The sequence below is a fragment of the Topomyia yanbarensis genome, unplaced genomic scaffold (assembly GCF_030247195.1).
Source record: "Topomyia yanbarensis strain Yona2022 unplaced genomic scaffold, ASM3024719v1 HiC_scaffold_5, whole genome shotgun sequence".
NCBI lineage: Eukaryota > Metazoa > Arthropoda > Insecta > Diptera > Culicidae > Topomyia > Topomyia yanbarensis.
In genome coordinates this window covers 889,767-906,744 of record NW_026683713.1, presented here as the reverse complement: position 1 = coordinate 906,744, position 16,978 = coordinate 889,767, and the positions used below count along the sequence as shown (strand labels likewise).

The 16,978-nt window shown below is 41.7% G+C and overlaps 2 protein-coding genes across 2 annotated transcripts in view; one reads left to right on the top strand and one right to left on the bottom strand.

Moving 5' to 3' along the window:
* Positions 1-16,931, top strand: part of LOC131695722 (uncharacterized) — a 137,059-nt gene extending 120,128 nt beyond the window's left edge. Inside the window, exon 2 of the mRNA XM_058984218.1 lies at positions 15,931-16,931. Within this exon, the coding sequence (XP_058840201.1) occupies positions 16,392-16,931 (540 nt within the window). The 5' untranslated portion in view covers positions 15,931-16,391. The remainder of the gene's footprint in view (positions 1-15,930) is intronic.
* Positions 48-2,877, bottom strand: LOC131695708 (uncharacterized). Its single transcript, XM_058984203.1, has 3 exons — positions 292-2,877; positions 178-235; positions 48-126 (listed from the first exon to the last, which is right to left on the bottom strand). Exon 1 carries the CDS (start codon positions 2,745-2,747, stop codon positions 453-455), a length of 2,295 nt encoding a protein of 764 aa, XP_058840186.1. The 5' UTR covers positions 2,748-2,877; the 3' UTR covers positions 48-126; positions 178-235; positions 292-452.
* Positions 16,932-16,978: the final 47 nt, after the last annotated feature.

The following is a 16,978-nucleotide window of genomic DNA, read 5'->3' as shown; positions in this document are numbered from 1 at the left end:
TTTTCCCTGCCGATTAGACACGATATATCTATATATAACTTCATCGATTGCTTCATTTTACTTACGTTTAGTATTTTCACTTATTTCCGTCACTTCCGGGAAATGGTCTCGTACGGTCGTCTAACCCTACATATTTTATTGTTATTTAGGTTTAAGTTTTATAAATATTTGCTTTACCTTATCATGAGCTCGGTTACCTGCGATGCTTCAATAGCACGAACTAGCTGTAACAGTCCTGTGATAAATTTTAGGTTAAATTCATTGCTTTTTTATCTTTATAGCACATTTTACCTCTAGCCTTTAATAAACTCAACCGTACTATTAATTATAAGAATTCAGCACCGTACTTTTAGCTGTTAATCCACTCCGTACTACTATATATAAGCAACCTTAAAACAATCCTAAACCGTACTTCTAGCTATTAGAGTTTCAATTTAATTTCGCTTTAATGACTATCTCAAACCACTTTTTTTAATCTCGATATCTTTCTTCGTCGTCGCTATCCTTTTTTTTTGTTTGTTTACCACTGACTTGTCAGTTACCCGCTGTCCCGCTTGCAGCTGGGGCGGCTGACCTCGTTGAGGGTAAATTGATAACGGAGGCGCGTTCGCATGTTGCGTAACACTCCCCCCCAGTACACAGGCTCCGGGTTCCTGTGTATTCGCTGTTGCGCCGACGTCTAGAACCGCCAGCTTGACTGCTGGGCGTTCGAAAATGTTCGCTGTTGTCCTCACTGTTGCACTACGAACTTGTCCATCCTTCAGCTTGACGTCCACAACACGTCCTTTGGGCCACGTGTTTCTTGGCAGATCTGGATCGACAATGACGACAACATCACCAATCTGGATTGGTTTAGCTGGGTAATGCCATTTTGTGCGGCGATTTATCGACGGCAAATACTCTCGTAACCATCTCTTCCAGAACAAATTCGCGTGAGTTTGTGATGTTTTCCAAGAGTTCGATAGCGTAGCGAGGCTTTCGTCGTAGGGTAGTAATGGTTTGGAACCACTGGATGAACCTAACAAAAAGTGGTTGGGTGTGATGGCTTCATGTTCGACATCCTCGATGGGTACGTAAGTTAAGGGTCGCGAATTTAGGATATTCTCCACCTCCATGAGGCTGTTCCTGAGAACTTCGTCGGTTGGCCATCTTGGAAGCTTCATATTATTCAGTACTTTCTTAACAGACTGCACCAATCTTTCCCAACTTCCACCCATGTGTGGGCTACTCGGTGGCAAGAACGTCCACTTGGTATCTGGGGTTTCGAGCTCTTGCATGAGCTTCTCCTGATCTAGAGAGCGAATTGCTTCGGTCAGTTCACGATTTGCTCCAACGAAATTAGTTCCACGATCACTGAATAGTTCTAAAGGCGTTCCACGCCTGGCCATGAAGTTCCGCAACGCCATGATACAGGAACTGCTATTAAGCGTGTGGGCGATCTCTATATGGACGGCACGGACTACTAGGCACGTGATGAGTACACCCCATCTCTTCTCAACGCGTCTACCAACGACTACCTGCATCGGGCCAAAGTAGTCGACACCAGCATAGGAAAATGGTCGAGAATATGCTGCAAGCCTTGCCAGCGGAAGGTCAGCCATAACGGGCGGTCGCGGACGAGCCCTAGCATTCATACAGGTCTGACATTCTTGCCGTACCTTGTAGCAGACTCTTCGCAACTTCGGGATTCGGTACTTCTGGCACAATTCGTTAACTGCTGTTTCATGGTTCAGGTGATGGTAGCGCTCATGAAAGAAACGTACGATAAGTGTGGTAATCGGGTGTTTATTCGGTAGCAGTATAGGATGAGCGGAGCCTGGCTGTATGAATTGGCAACCAGCCGCCCTTCCAAGCATGCGAAGTACCCCATTATCGTCTAGGAACGGTGAGCATGTGTAGATCGAACTGTGCTTGGGAATACGAGCTACCTTTCTTTCGTCCACATCCTTGGAACGCAATAGCAAGGACATTTCTTTACTAAACTCATCTAGCTGTGCTTGTATATAGATCAAGTTTTCGGCTTCAGATAACTCCCTGTGTTTGAGGATTCCGATCGTGGGTGTACTCTGATGTATTCTAGCCCGAATATTGCTGTAAAACCGGCGCATATAAGCAACAACTCGGACAAGCTTTCGCCAGCTCGAATATTTAGCAAAGTTAATGACTGGAACTCGAACAGCATGAAGGTTTACCGAATGGTTGATTTCTGTTGTGGTAGTTCCGTGATTCATCGGCTGAGGTGGCCACGAACTTCGCTGCTGCCACATGAAGAAAGGCCCGTTAAACCATCGGCTTGATGGCGAAATATCAGGAATTCTTTGCCACTTCGTGCCTTCATCTGCGACATTCATTTTTGTCGGAACCCAGAACCATTCCGAAAGTTCACTGTTTTCCAAAATTTCGCCAACTCTGGCGCCGACGTACTTGCTGTATTTCCTGTGATCCGAACGCAGCCAACAAAGAACATCTCTCGAATCAGTCCAAAAAAACCGTTTTTGTACTGCTATTCGATGCGTTTCTCCTATCGCCTTCGCCAGGCGTGTTCCAATCACTGCTGCTTGAAGCTCCAGTCGGGGAATCGAAACGTACTTTAGTGGCGCTACACGAGTTTTGGCAGTGACGAAGGCACACTCTATCGTGTTGCCCTCTTCGTACCGAAAGTAGGCGACTGCTGCGTATCCGTTTTCGCTTGCATCGACGAATACATGCAGTTGGATTTCATTGGATTTGGCTGACGACGTTGTCATCGTTCGATAACACCGAGGAACGGAAACTGTTTCGACGTTGTGTAACACACTGAGCCATGTTCTCCACTTCTCGAGTTGCTGATCTGCTATTGGTTCGTCCCAGCCAACATTAGAACGCCAAATATCTTGAAGTAGGACTTTCAAGAACATCAACACGTTTGCGAGAAGCCCGATCGGATCGTAGACTGACATGAGGATTCGCAGCACCTCCCGTTTGGTTGGGGCTTCCTGTCCAGATAACAGCTCGTGCTTGCATCGTTGCGGAATTTTGAATGTGAACGTATCACTGACAGTATCCCACCACATGCCCAGAACTTTCTCGGTTGCTAGCTCCCCAGGCTTGTTCAAATCCTTTTGAGAAGAACTGTGATCACCCATGACATCAATAACTTTTTTCGAATTCGACAACCATCCCCGGATTTCAAACCCTCCTTCAGCGTGTATGAACCGTACATCCTGCGCCAGTTTCACCGCCTCTTCTTCCGATTCGACGCTATAAAGCATATCGTCGACGTAAGTTCCGTTACAGATCGCCTCCACTGCTTCTGGAAACTGGTTCTTAAATCGACCTGCGTTTAGATTCTTGACGTACTGTGCGCTGCTGGGAGAACAACTCGCACCGAACGTCATCACCTGCATGATATAAACCGTTGGGGTATCGCTGAGGATTCCATCATTCCACAGAAACCTTTGGCAATGCTGATCTTCGTTGTTGATCTGCACTTGATGGAACATCTCGCGAATATCCCCTGAGACCGCTATACGATACTCACGAAACCGCTGTAGAACGTTTGGAAGAGGCGTAACTTGATCAGGTCCTTTCAACAGAAACGAATTTAGTGAAACGCGGCCTACCTTGGCTGCTGTGTCCCAAACCATGCGAAGCTTTCCTGGTTTATTGAGATTTACAACTGGAAAGATCGGCAGGTACCACGAGCGTCCCTTATGCATTGCTTCTTCTTGCTTCGAAAGTTTTCGAATATATCCTTTCGCTTTGTAGTCCGCTATCTTCTCCTGGAGAACTCCTGCCAATTCTGGTTCCCGTACCAAGCGCTTGGCCAAACACTCATGATGCTTCAAAGCCATAGGTTTACTGTCCGGCAGCTGGATGTCATCATACCGCCACAGTAAACCGGTCTCGAATTTTCTTCCTAGTTGCTTCGTGTTCGACTGCAGTAACGTCATCGCCCGTTCATCATCTTTTGACATCAGCGACTTCCCAGTAAGCTGAACTCCGAGGCTATCCAGGGAGAAATAGTTCTTAACAGTAGAGTTCAACGCATCGCACTGGCAGATGTGATAGCTGTACGTACTATCGCTGCTGGACGTTGATGGTTTTACTACTGAGCACGGACCGTAAACTAGCCAACCTAGTCGAGTCAATACGGCGGTAGGCTGATTTTCACTCCCTTCTCTTGAGTCGAGTGGATACTCCAACCTAGTGTTGTCTACACCCAACAGGATTCGCGGTTTAACTTCAGCATAAGATGCGATAGGAAGACCGGAGAGATGTCCGTAATGTTTCACCAGATCCGAAATCGCTATCGATTGAGAAGGAAGATCTAAGCTTCGTACTGTGTGTACCTTCGACAGATGAAAGCGTTGAGTGGGAGTTTGGGAACCCGCGATGTCAACTGCAAATTTAACCGATTCTTCTTCGTATCTGCCTTGACCACCAGTCCAAGACATACACAACGGAGTTTTCTCGCCGTTAAGATTCAACTCCTCCCACAGACTATGTTCCATCAGAGTGGAGGTCGATCCTGAGTCAAGGAAGGCGTAGGTGGTAATGGACTTCTCCTTTCCATGTACCGTGATTCTAATGTACTTCAACAGTACTCCCCCAAGCGAACAGTGATGAGTGTTACAAGAGGTGTTTTGCAATGAACTGTTTGGCAGCTGTCTCGCGTGTTTGCTGTCGTCGTGCAACAACGGGTGATGAAGGTAGCTACATCCATTTTGATCACAAGGGATTTTCCTGTCACAAGTTTTAAAGTGCTTGGTCAAACATTTTCGACAAATCTTCTTTTGATTGATCAGCGTCCATCGTGCACTTGGCGTCATGTTGAGAAAACTACTACATTTGTTGAGATCTTCGCACTCTTTCGAGCATGCCAAACACGCTGTGCGGTTTTCTTCTCTAGGCAGGGTTGCAGAGTGCAGGTGGATATGCGCTTCTTCGTTTCGGCCTCTCTTCTCGAGTTTGTTCGATTTAGTCCACACGTGCGGTCTGATCACTTGACTTAAAGCCTCCACCATTTGTCCGAGCCATTCGTTAAAATCCAGCAATGTACATGCTCCACTCTGTTTCCGATAGAATGCCCAATTCATTTTCAAGGTTGACGGTAAGCTGTCCACAAGCTCTTGCAGCAAAGCAACGTTGTAGAACCGCTCATCCATTCGGCACACCTGTATTGTAGCGCACAAGTTTTGCACGGCAACACCAAAATCGACAATCGTTTCCATTTTGTCAGCCTTTGGTGGTGGCATCATCCTGACTCTATGCACCATCGTTTCCACTATGGACTCCGGATTTCCAAAAAGGGTTTTCAATCGGCTTATGATCACCGGAACGTTGTCCGGATGTAAAAGCAGACTTTTAACCGCGTTCAGGGCTTTGTCGTATAGACTCCTCTCCAGTCGATCAAGCAGTTCGTCATTTCGAAAACCACACATCCTGCACGTTCTCTCGTAGGCTGCGATGAACCGTGGCCAGTCTTCAGGATCTCCTCCGAACTTTGGTAAATCTTTCACTGTCTGTCTCGCCGCTAGATGACCATTATTCAGAGGCACGTCGTCACCGTTTAATTGCTGATGATTAAATGTCACGTTCTGACGTGGTGTAGATGTTACCACCGGTGGCAGCACGGTACCTTGATAGGTTGGAACAGGGTATTGGAAACTGGGAACTACCGGATGCGGATAGCTGGCTGTAGGACGCGAATAGCACGTTGTTGGATGTGTGGCCGTCATAATTGATTGCTGAGACACAGCTGAGTACGTTTGAAAAGGTGGTAGACTCGGCGGTACTGCTGCTGGGTGGCTGGTAAACAATGGTTGATAACCAGGCACAGTTCTCGTTACAGTCACACCTGGTAAAGGACGATCGATATCACCAACACCGGAGGCATAATTGTTATGAAACTCAGGCGGAACAGAATTACCAAAAGACGTCTGCAGACCAGAGACCACTACTGGGACATAGTTACTGGGAAGACTTTCCCGAGTCGACACTACTACTGATTTTCGTAGAAGCTCATCGTATACCGGAAGGGGCGTTTCATCAAAAGGTTTAAACACTTCTTTTCCTATATTCTCCGTGTTGTTTAGCCAATCTTCGATCTTGGCGCAGGTCTCGTTTGTTGCCGATTCCGAGTCGCTCATCTCCAGCATTTCTAGATCTAGAGCTAAACGCTCCTCTAGCTGCTTTTTCTCCAGCGCTTGTCGTGCTTCTAGAGCTTTCAATTGTAGGTCGCGGAGTTTTGCTGACCGTTTTGACACATTCGAGGTCGCTTTGCTACTTGTTCTGGTTGACGTGGTGCAGTTAGCATTAGAGTTCGCTGATCGTTCTATGCTATATTGCCGATCCGCTATGTTTTCCGAGACTTCATCTTTCTGCCTTGGCTGCTTCGGAATTGCGCCCTGAAAATCACTATGGAATGCCTTAGATCGTGTTGTAACAACTCCCGACAGCGAACCTTGTTGCAACTGCAACTTTCCCTTCTGCGACTGATTAAACTGATTTTGCTTTTGCTGCTGCTCAAGCCGTCTCTGATGTTCTTCAGCCTGCTCCAGGTGTTTTTGTTGCTTCTGTTGCCATTGCTTCTGCTCCCGTTCAAGATGCTCCAACTGTTCACGCAAACCACGCCTTTCCTGCTCCAACGATTTCCTTATACACCCATTACAACTCCAGTCTCGGTCCCGAATACTGTCCTCCACGTTAACGCACTCGTAGTGAAACCACACATCACAATCGTCGCACTGCACCATTCGGCTATAATCGAGTCGTCGACACGTACCACATCCGGCTCCCTCATCGCCAGGAGAATCGCTTTTTCCCTGGGTACGTTTGCCCGCACTCGCTACGCTACCGCTTGACATCCCCGAAAGTTAAACGGAAAATTTAATTTGTTCCCGAATGGCAACAATACGTAAATCAAATTCCGTAAATTTGAACAAACTCAACGCAAAAACGATAATTCAATTTATTTAGAGTCCGTTAAATTTTCCCTGCCGATTAGACACGATATATCTATATATAACTTCATCGATTGCTTCATTTTACTTACGTTTAGTATTTTCACTTATTTCCGTCACTTCCGGGAAATGGTCTCGTACGGTCGTCTAACCCTACATATTTTATTGTTATTTAGGTTTAAGTTTTATAAATATTTGCTTTACCTTATCATGAGCTCGGTTACCTGCGATGCTTCAATAGCACGAACTAGCTGTAACAGTCCTGTGATAAATTTTAGGTTAAATTCATTGCTTTTTTATCTTTATAGCACATTTTACCTCTAGCCTTTAATAAACTCAACCGTACTATTAATTATAAGAATTCAGCACCGTACTTTTAGCTGTTAATCCACTCCGTACTACTATATATAAGCAACCTTAAAACAATCCTAAACCGTACTTCTAGCTATTAGAGTTTCAATTTAATTTCGCTTTAATGACTATCTCAAACCACTTTTTTTAATCTCGATATCTTTCTTCGTCGTCGCTATCCTTTTTGCCTTTCTCATATAGAAAGGTTATGCAATCACTCTGAAAAACGTCGACCTAATCCCGGCCCGGAGGGCCGAGTGTCATATCCCATTCTACTCAGTTCGTCGAGATCGGAAAAAGTCTGTATGTGTGTGTGTATGTATGTATGTGTGTGTGTATGTGTGTGTGTGTGTATGTATGTGCGTATGTGTCAAATAATGTCACTCATTTTTCTCAGAGATGGCTGGACCGATTTGCCCAAACTTAGTCTCAAATGAAAGGTGCAACCTTCCCATCGGCTGCTATTGAATTTTGGATCGATCGGAATTCTGGTTCCGGAATTACGGGTTTCAGAGTGCGGTCACACAGAAATTTCTCATATAAACTATAGGAAAAATTAAAAATAGAATTTTTATTTTTGATGCTAAATGTGTTCAAGGTGCATGAAACGTCGAGATTTGATGCAAACTCGAAAAAAAAATTTGACTACGATTCACTTTTTTGGATTTTGGCACATTTTTGCCTTTCTCATATAGAAAGGTTATGCAATCACTCTGAAAAACGTCAACCTAATCCCGGCCTAAATTTTTTTTTCGACTCGTTTAGGGTTTCTGGATTTTAACAGGGGCGTAGTTGATGGTTTTTCGGAGAGGGGTTACACCCCCCATCTACTGTTCGCGCCCCTCCTTTAAAAATCTCCTTAAATCACCCCTCAGACCACCACCCCATCCAGCCCTCATACTCCTCCCTTTCAACCCCATCATCTTTAAACCACCACTATATCACAAAGCATACCAATTTAAGCTGGGGAGTCGTTCGTTCATGGGACTTTCGCCCTCTTCACATACCCAGCCCCGCATGACAAAATGAGTTAGCAAGCAGATAACATTGATCTAATGCTGATTAGGCTAATGGAGTATGATATTTTTTTGTTTCAAGTGTTTCACCGTCGACACGTAGCTCATCAAGTTCGTGGCTGGCATGCCATTGTGTATAAGTGCAAAGTGTACTAAGAATGTAATGGACATTTCCACGATTATGTTGAACATAAAAAGCCTCCGTGCCATAGTTTAGAGAAATGAGAAAGGCACAATTGCACCGCTAGGTGGATTAAAACAGGTTTTTTTTTGTTTGTTTACCACTGACTTGTCAGTTACCCGCTGTCCCGCTTGCAGCTGGGGCGGCTGACCTCGTTGAGGGTAAATTGATAACGGAGGCGCGTTCGCATGTTGCGTAACAAATGTAATAACACAAGTGCGCTGAAAACAGTGAAATTCTCGTGTTTGAGCGCAACGAAAACTCAAATCGAGTGTCCCTATTGTTGCGCTACCATTTGACTGAATGCGCTGAACAAAGATGGCAGACACTGCTCTTAGCAACGGTTTCTAATGGGTAGGGTGATAATAGAAACATGGCGAAAATTGGATCATCACCCTATTTTTGCACACCAAATCGAACTGCACAGTATGAATGTGTGATGAAAGTAGATACAGAACACTAGATTAGGATTGTCGCTGGCATCAGTGGTAGGAACATCATTGTTTTGATTCCGGAATATACCTGTCAAATGGGCCAAATAAAAAAACCAAAAGAATAGTCCTCTATCGTCGTTTCAATAGAGACTAATCATTTTTGTTTTTTTTTCAGCAACACAATGGCCATTCTTGGCTGATGTATGTATATACAAACTCTTTCATTTCATAACAATAACAGTCGAAAATTTACACCGAGAAAATTCGTTGTATTGAATATATCGATTTCACACATATTTTTTTTTGCAATTTGTAGTAGCACATAAAAATTATCTGTCACGCATAGATATCATGTGGAAACTAATGAAATTATAGTAGTATGCCACATAGAAATTTGTTTTATAGTAGATATCACATCATTTTTCTGTTTGCCTATTTTGTATTCTGCTGTCAATTTTTGTTTTGGACATTTTCGATGTTGATTGCATAAAAATCACAGCAGAATAAACGAGACTGAAATTAAAAAGGTGTAAACTCTGTATTTTACTAATTTGAAGTTCAAATAAACGGTTTGTGGTTATGAGCGGGCCATATTTTTCTGCGTGTACCAAAAATGCGGACCAAAGACTTACTAGAGAGACTTTCGATACTTTGACAGATATATACCGAAAGCAAAACAAACATGTTTCGAGACGAAAACAATGGGAACACCAGCGACAATCCTAATCTAGTGTTCTCTATCTACTGTGATGAAGCAAAAGTGTGATCAAAAGCGCAACTTCTTTGGCCTGACAGCTTTTTGAAATTCAAAAATGTCAAATCAAACTTCTTCTTACTTTTTATATGGTAGGTTACCATGGCTGTCAGTCTCGCGATTTTCACAATATAATTGATAGAAAGTTATTGTTTTGTCGATTTAATATCATTTTATGTAGCGACCGTAAAAATGTGTGATAGCGAAGTACATCAAAAATTCAACTTTCAAAGCAATAAACAATATTTTATCGTACATTTCTGAACATGTAAAATGAAACCTATTATCAATCAAAAAATACGACATCATTTTGTTTACGTAGTATTATTTTTGTTTCTCTAAGTGTGCAGTATGGCATGACGCACATGTGTTAGTGAGTAAAATAAAATAGGTAGTGTATCTCTTTCAAAGTAAAAGCCAACTGATCTGTTGGAGAATTGAGATCGCCGTGTTTTTTTGCATGTAAATAAGTATAATTTTAAGTGATTAATTACGCTCCGGTTATGAGTATCTAGTGGAATGTAAAATTTCATCATGATTTTTGCATGCAGTGTAATTTTATGCTCCGACTTACTTGCAACGCAATGGAGGTATGTTAATCGTATTAGTTACTAATTTATATATTTGTAGGTGTTTAATTACCGTTGAATATTTTTGGATGGCATTCGACCAACTGTCTTATATTCCGATATAATTCCAAGAGAAAAAAAACGGTGATCTCTTTAGCGTTCATGGACATAAAACAATTGATGAATACTTTCAAGAACAGACCCTTTAGACATTGTTGCATATTTATTGAAACCGCATCAAAACGAAACTAATCAACCCCTCAAACGCATAAACTTATGTCAATCTAGTTAAATGTTTTCTACCAAAATATATAGCACAATTAAACCAATTATCGTCACATAAATATGTCATGAGCACTCCTTTCAAAGATCTATTCCCGGTATGACTCCTGTCGGAGTAGTGGCGCCTGGCTTCTTCAAAGCGGGTGGACCGTTCTTCCCGTTACATCATCATCATCACGATCATCACCATTAATATTATTCAAGATCTACTCAACATCTTTCCACCTGAAGCGCATTCAACTGTTATTCAATCACACAAGCCGCTTCCCATAAATAAATTATTTACACGCAAAGCACAAACGTGATTCTCGGTACAGTAAGTTACACTCGGATCGGATAAAACCATCATTCGAGGTCCGAATGCGTCTGTCGAAGAAAGGAAATTGTGAAAATCAGAATACATCAAACCTTCCATTATAGAAGCCAAGTTACAAAAATTATGCAGCAGATTTGCGTGAGGAGATGTTTCCGTGTTGCCAAGCGGAATGTTTTATGTGGTTTTTGTTTGAGGCGAAACTGAGTCAGTTCCTAACCCTAACTGCTGTCAAAATGTATGAACTGACAGCAGTTGGGGTTAGAACCTGACTCAGTTTCAGGTTCAAGCGAAAACGCCATTAGATTTTACATTTATGTCAAAAATAGTACCACAGAGAACAGACGTCCATTTTCTGCATTAAACTTGTGTAAAAACCTCTAACGTTTTTTAAGGTAGTTGGGATAACTTCACCAGATGCGCTACTGCCGTTATGTTTTGCCTTTCTCAATGGAAAGGTATTGCAATTGCTCTGAAAACCGACTTTTTAACGGAGGCCCGGATTTTAGTAGCTGAGTTCGACTGAATTGACAGTCAAACCATTTCGAAACCGGTTCAGAATTCTCAGTGAATTCAGTATCAACCGATTGAGTCGGAATCGGTTGTTTTCTTTGAGCCAGAATCCATTTAGGATTTTGAACCGGTTCCGGAATGGATTGGACGGATAGTTGAGATAAGTAAGTCTGACGGCGCTAGTGTTTTATCGTATATTAATTCAAATGTTTACACACGTTTTATTAAAATATTTGTTCGATCATGGATGTCTGTTCTCTGTGATAGTACCACCAATATTGCATTAAATTTTCAAATATGTTCAGCTGGATTAGTGTAAATAAGAAACAAAGGTATATTAATATATTCCTTATTCGCAGCGTAAGATTGTTCAGCCTAGAGATACAGGCGTTTTTACCCAAAACTCGATCCGAGCCGGTTACTCGTAGTTCTTAAAAAATAAATAAATAAGAACAAATAATTCCTTTTTTGTTTTATAACGTAAGTGCCAATACCAATACAATTTTGCCGAATTTTCATCAACTGAAAGTTTTAGCAATCCAAGAGGCAAAAATATCGGCAATTTGAATTGAATCAAAGAGGATGGCTTACACTCTTCGTCCAGTCCCTTGGCGTCAAGTACTTCGGCTGCTCTTTCGAATTTGTCATAAAATCCAGGAAAATGGCTTTAAATATCAGTCAGCTGACATAGCTTTTATCAAACAAGATAAGCTTAGGGTTTGCACCCGCTCGTCGCCGGTCTAAGGGCTAAGTGTCGTCAATAGACTTAGACTCGCGTGGAGGCATGAGATAGGAGACTTGTGAGAACTAAAGAGATAAGAAAAACAGGGAAACGAACTCAGCTATAAGTTTCTACACCTGAATTGAAACTCCGAACGGAACACGGCGTCCCCTTGCTATTCTCATCCTCTTAGTGAAAACTATGTTATCTCACCATTTAACGACCAAAAGGTTTCTTCGTAATGTTTTATCTAAAAAGTCTTAAATAGATGGTGTCCACAGTATGTGTTAAAAAATTGCTATTAATATATTTTGGACACCCCTTGATTTTTCTCTTGAAAGCTATTTGTTTATCGAGTTAGAATAATCAAAAAGTGAAAAATGTCGTAAAGGTAGGTGACCTGCTCTTCTAGGTCAAATTATTTAAATATGTTCAAACGAATGGATGTCGAAAATCAATGGATTCAGGAACACTTTATTGAAGACCAGAATATGATTTCTGAAATACATGTTGAAGAACATTTGCAGCATGAATTTATTGAATTCAGCGAGCTACATGTTGACAAATCTAATCGGTACATCACAGTTAAATAATGATAAAAAGATTGCGCTTGCAGAATTCCTAGAATCGTCTGAAACACTCACACGAACAGGAACATTGCGATTGCATCGATTTAGTTCTGCTGTTTTAACATTGCACCGAAGACGTGACTACCACAAGGCGAAAACTGAAGAAAAAAGAAAAGCAGAGGAAGAGAAACAAAGAAAAGCAGAGCTTCGAAAGAATAACAAGACCACCACCTCGTAAACAAAAGAATTAAAAATTTATATTCAGTAGAGTAGAATGGGGTCAAATAGGTATGGGGATACAATAGCTTTAGGGCATTATCTTTGCTATGTTATTGCAGAGGTCACTTATGTTGCGTGAACTAGATATACGGTAGAGAACATCGTTAACGACATTTTGACTGTTCTTGTGGATCAGCTGCATTAGTGACGGCGTCGTTTAAGTTTCCGTGTGTTGTACTGCGTTTTGTATATATTTGTAAGGAAGAGATGTGCACCGGTATGAAATCAGACAAGCCGGCAATCTGAGATTGTTGAGCGCTAAGAAATCTTGTGCGCAGAACTGCTTATTTTATAAAGGCTGCAATTTGCTCAACGAATTACCAGAATACGCCAAGCGGACAAATAACCTAAGAGAATTTAAACAGGCTTGCAAGATATTTGTGAAACAGGCGCCTTTGGATTTATAAGAGAGAAGGATGGGCATACACGGAAGTGAAGCAAGATTGAAGGAATCTCTTATGAATGAAAAATATCATCGAATAGCTGCTCGTGAACCTTGTACTCTATAGATAGATTGATAGATAGATTAATGCTGCACACGATTCGTATCAGCCTTTAAACAATTCAAGGTTCCGTTCAAAAAATTACTTGCAAATGTGAAAGGAAAATTCTCGTCATGAATGAAAGCGCGTAAGATATTTCGCGTGAGATTACAATATAATAATTTAGAGTATTGTTGAAGTAGATACTCGAAAAAAATATGATAGGAAAAGAGAAGGAAAAGGAATCCAAAAAATGCTCCGAAGCACAAACGTGATCATCTCACGTGATCATCACGTCAGCCGAAATGCACAACTTCAATTCCACACTCTAACGACGACGGGGACACCGAAGAAGCCATTCGCAAGTACTAAGTCAGGCGTGAACGTGAAAAACGTGTTTTTTCAACATTTTCTTCCGCGGTTTTATGATTAGCCACATCCTATTCCACTTCTTCATTTTCTTACCTGAATGACGCCAATGGATTGCATCTATTGTTTGTGTTATTATTTTTTAAATAATTTCCAACGAATGCTTGTTTATCAAAACCAATGCAAGAATACAATGGCACGAGCTCGCCCGCAAAAAAAGTCCTACTTGACCCCACTGTACTCTACAAGAAGATTCCTGGCGAACTTTGAACCTTGATTTACCATCCATTTGAGGATGTTACTCCATAATACTGTGACAGATTAATTGTTACACGAAATATATTATTGTTAACTTTATTGTCTAACATTTAATGCTGCTTTGTTGAGTCTGCATCAATTTAACTGTAGCAAAAATATTTCCCAAAATGATAGAACTAAAAAAAATTCTTCATGCAGTCAGCCTTCCATATAAAGATTAATGTACCATTTTTGATTGGCAAACATATGACTGACCTGCATATGTTATTCTTTCATGCAATAAATATACTGCATAGAGAACGAGTCAGTTGGTCAGTTTAGTAGAATAAACAAAATATATTCAGTCACATTCAGTGTGTCCAAAATATGCTTGGAACACTGTCCAAATTAGTGTGGGAGGGTCCGAAATATGAAAAATTCATGCTGTAAAGAAATGTCATTTTCAAGTTTATGTCAATGTTTAAAACATCCATTGACAGTTTTCTTTCAAGAAGAGTGATTTTGGACTCATACATGTAATACATTAAAAAACATAGGCAAGCAAATATTTTTTGACGTTGACGTAATTTCACTACCTCTAGGGATCCACAATTGGTTGGTTGCCATAGTGAACCTAAACCTCTCCTTCTCTTCTGGCGGTTGCTGCCGCTACTGTTTTAAGCCTTTCCTCACATGAGTTGTAAAAGAATTTATTGAGCGAATTCAGTGCGAATAACATCTTTCGATTCGTAATCCCGCGATTGATCTAAACTTTCTGACGGATCTGTCCAAAATTTTCAAAGATATGATCGTAAATGTAAGATGTAATGTAAGTTTATGGTGTTTCAGAACCCTTTAGGAGTGAATTTATAAGTTACAATTGGCAACATAATTTGGATATTTTGTAGGCCTTCGAAAAAAAAGTAATCAACCATCAATCGACGTTAACTAATGGATTATCAGATAATCGTTAAATGTGATAATCAATTAAAAATTAATCGATTAGTTTCCATAACAATCGATTAGTTCGATTAAACAAGAACTATTCGGACATCCTTCAAATAGATACACCGGAAGAATTTTGTTAAACAAAGTTGATAATGTTTAGGTTCAAAATCCGGTACAGATTTTTTCTATTGAAAAATACAGATAGAAAACATTTTTCAACTCCCTTCAAGATTTAATTGTGACAACACTGGTCATCTGTTTGCTGAAAATTACGCTTGTGTGCGTGCCATCTCCTAAAGATACTTTAGAGCTACCTACAGATGTTGTATTATAACATAAACACAATTGAAACTTGGTTTTGTTATTCAACTATTGCCTCGCCAAAGCATCTCTTGAGAACGAAAAATCGACTTGTTTACGAACAATAAAAAAAAATGAAATTTGAATTAAGGGGCGGCTTTTTCATTCAAACAATAATAATTATTCTATGCCAAAAGACAGTTTCGCCCGTCACTCAACAGTACGTGCAAACGATACCAAAACTGCATTAACTGGTACCGTTAGAACTTGAAATTTGAATAAAAAAAAGACGTAATGCTTCATAACAAATGAGACGTTTCCATGGCAATGTGATTTATTCAAGCAATTATCACCAAAAAAATCTCCTAAAACCTGTTCTCCAACAGCCACCACACAAATAATGACCGAACAAAAACGTTGTTAATGGTCACTTTCATTAAATTTTGTGACCGGCTCTTGCATTCACCGGAACTCTTAATCTGAGGAAATTTCGTTCACTCGGAACGTTCAATCATTTTTCGTTTGTTCCTACCCGCCATTCGGATGGTGCACAGGGGGACACTCCCGAAACGGATGCGTGCTTTCATTTTTTGGTCAAGCCTGGACCGCGTCAACATTCTCGCTGATAAATTTTATTTATTTATTTCATTTTTCCCCTCTCATTGCAGAACGCACTCTCTCTCTCTCATCAGTGACATGGTGATGGCCAACCATCCGGCTGCAGTAGTGAGACCGTTGTGAACAACGGAGCACCATCAGTAAAAGTAGTCAGCAACAGTAGCCGCCAGCATCATCATCATCATCGGTCGCACCAAAGCGGAGTTCAAATATATTTTGCAGCTTTCAAACAAATTATTTAATTAGCCTACCCCGCTAGATGGATACCTAGTGTGTGTGTGATGCAAAAGTGACCAATCAGCGACACAAGTGAGAGTGAAATTAATCAAAGAAAGTGCGTTCTGCATAGCTTCCGGCCGGGCAAGAAGTGTGCAGAAAAAAAACATTGAGGTAGTGGCGGGACGGAAAAAAAATTCGCAATCAGCTGCAGCAGCTGATCTTGGTAAGAAACTCGATCGTAGATCATCAGCAACTGGTCGGCGACAAAAACGACGACGGGCCGCGAAGAAAGATGGTCAGTAGGGCAGGCGTTTCTTCTTGGCTGCGGCCACTGGTAGTGATAGTGTGTTTCGGCCTAGTGATAAATTTCACGCTGGCCAACAGTCCAGCTAGCACCACCGCGTCCGATGCGACGACTGTCACCGAAGAAAGTGCAACCGAAAGCGACCGGGGCGATGATGGCTACCATAATCAGACGATGATTAGCAGTGATAGTGACAGTTTAGGTGCTGATATCGGCAACCAGTCCAGCACGACGCAGCTGCCGGTGAAGGTGGGCGTAGTACCACGGAGAAAGCCGCTGTTTTCTACCGGAAACCGCCTCTGGGATGCGCTGATTGCCGAGTGTCTCCGAAAGCCGACATTTGCATGCATCCAGAAGAATGTATACAGTTTCTTGGGCGAGTCGCTGGACGTTGGCGATTTCAACGTCAGCAATCGGCTGATGTTCGTCAAGAACCGGGTCGATTACACCAAGTACACCCGCGAGGCGAACGAGGACGATCATCATGAGGCTGATAATGAGATACCGGATGCGAGAGCAGGTAATTAGCGTACTGAGACTGTGGGGTTGAGAAAGGAGTCCCTTGTAACTAGCCG

Excerpts from the sequence above, each read along its gene's own strand:
- LOC131695708 (XM_058984203.1), bottom strand. The coding sequence starts at position 2,747 with ATGACAACGTCGTCAGCCAAATCCAATGAAATCCAACTGCATGTATTC.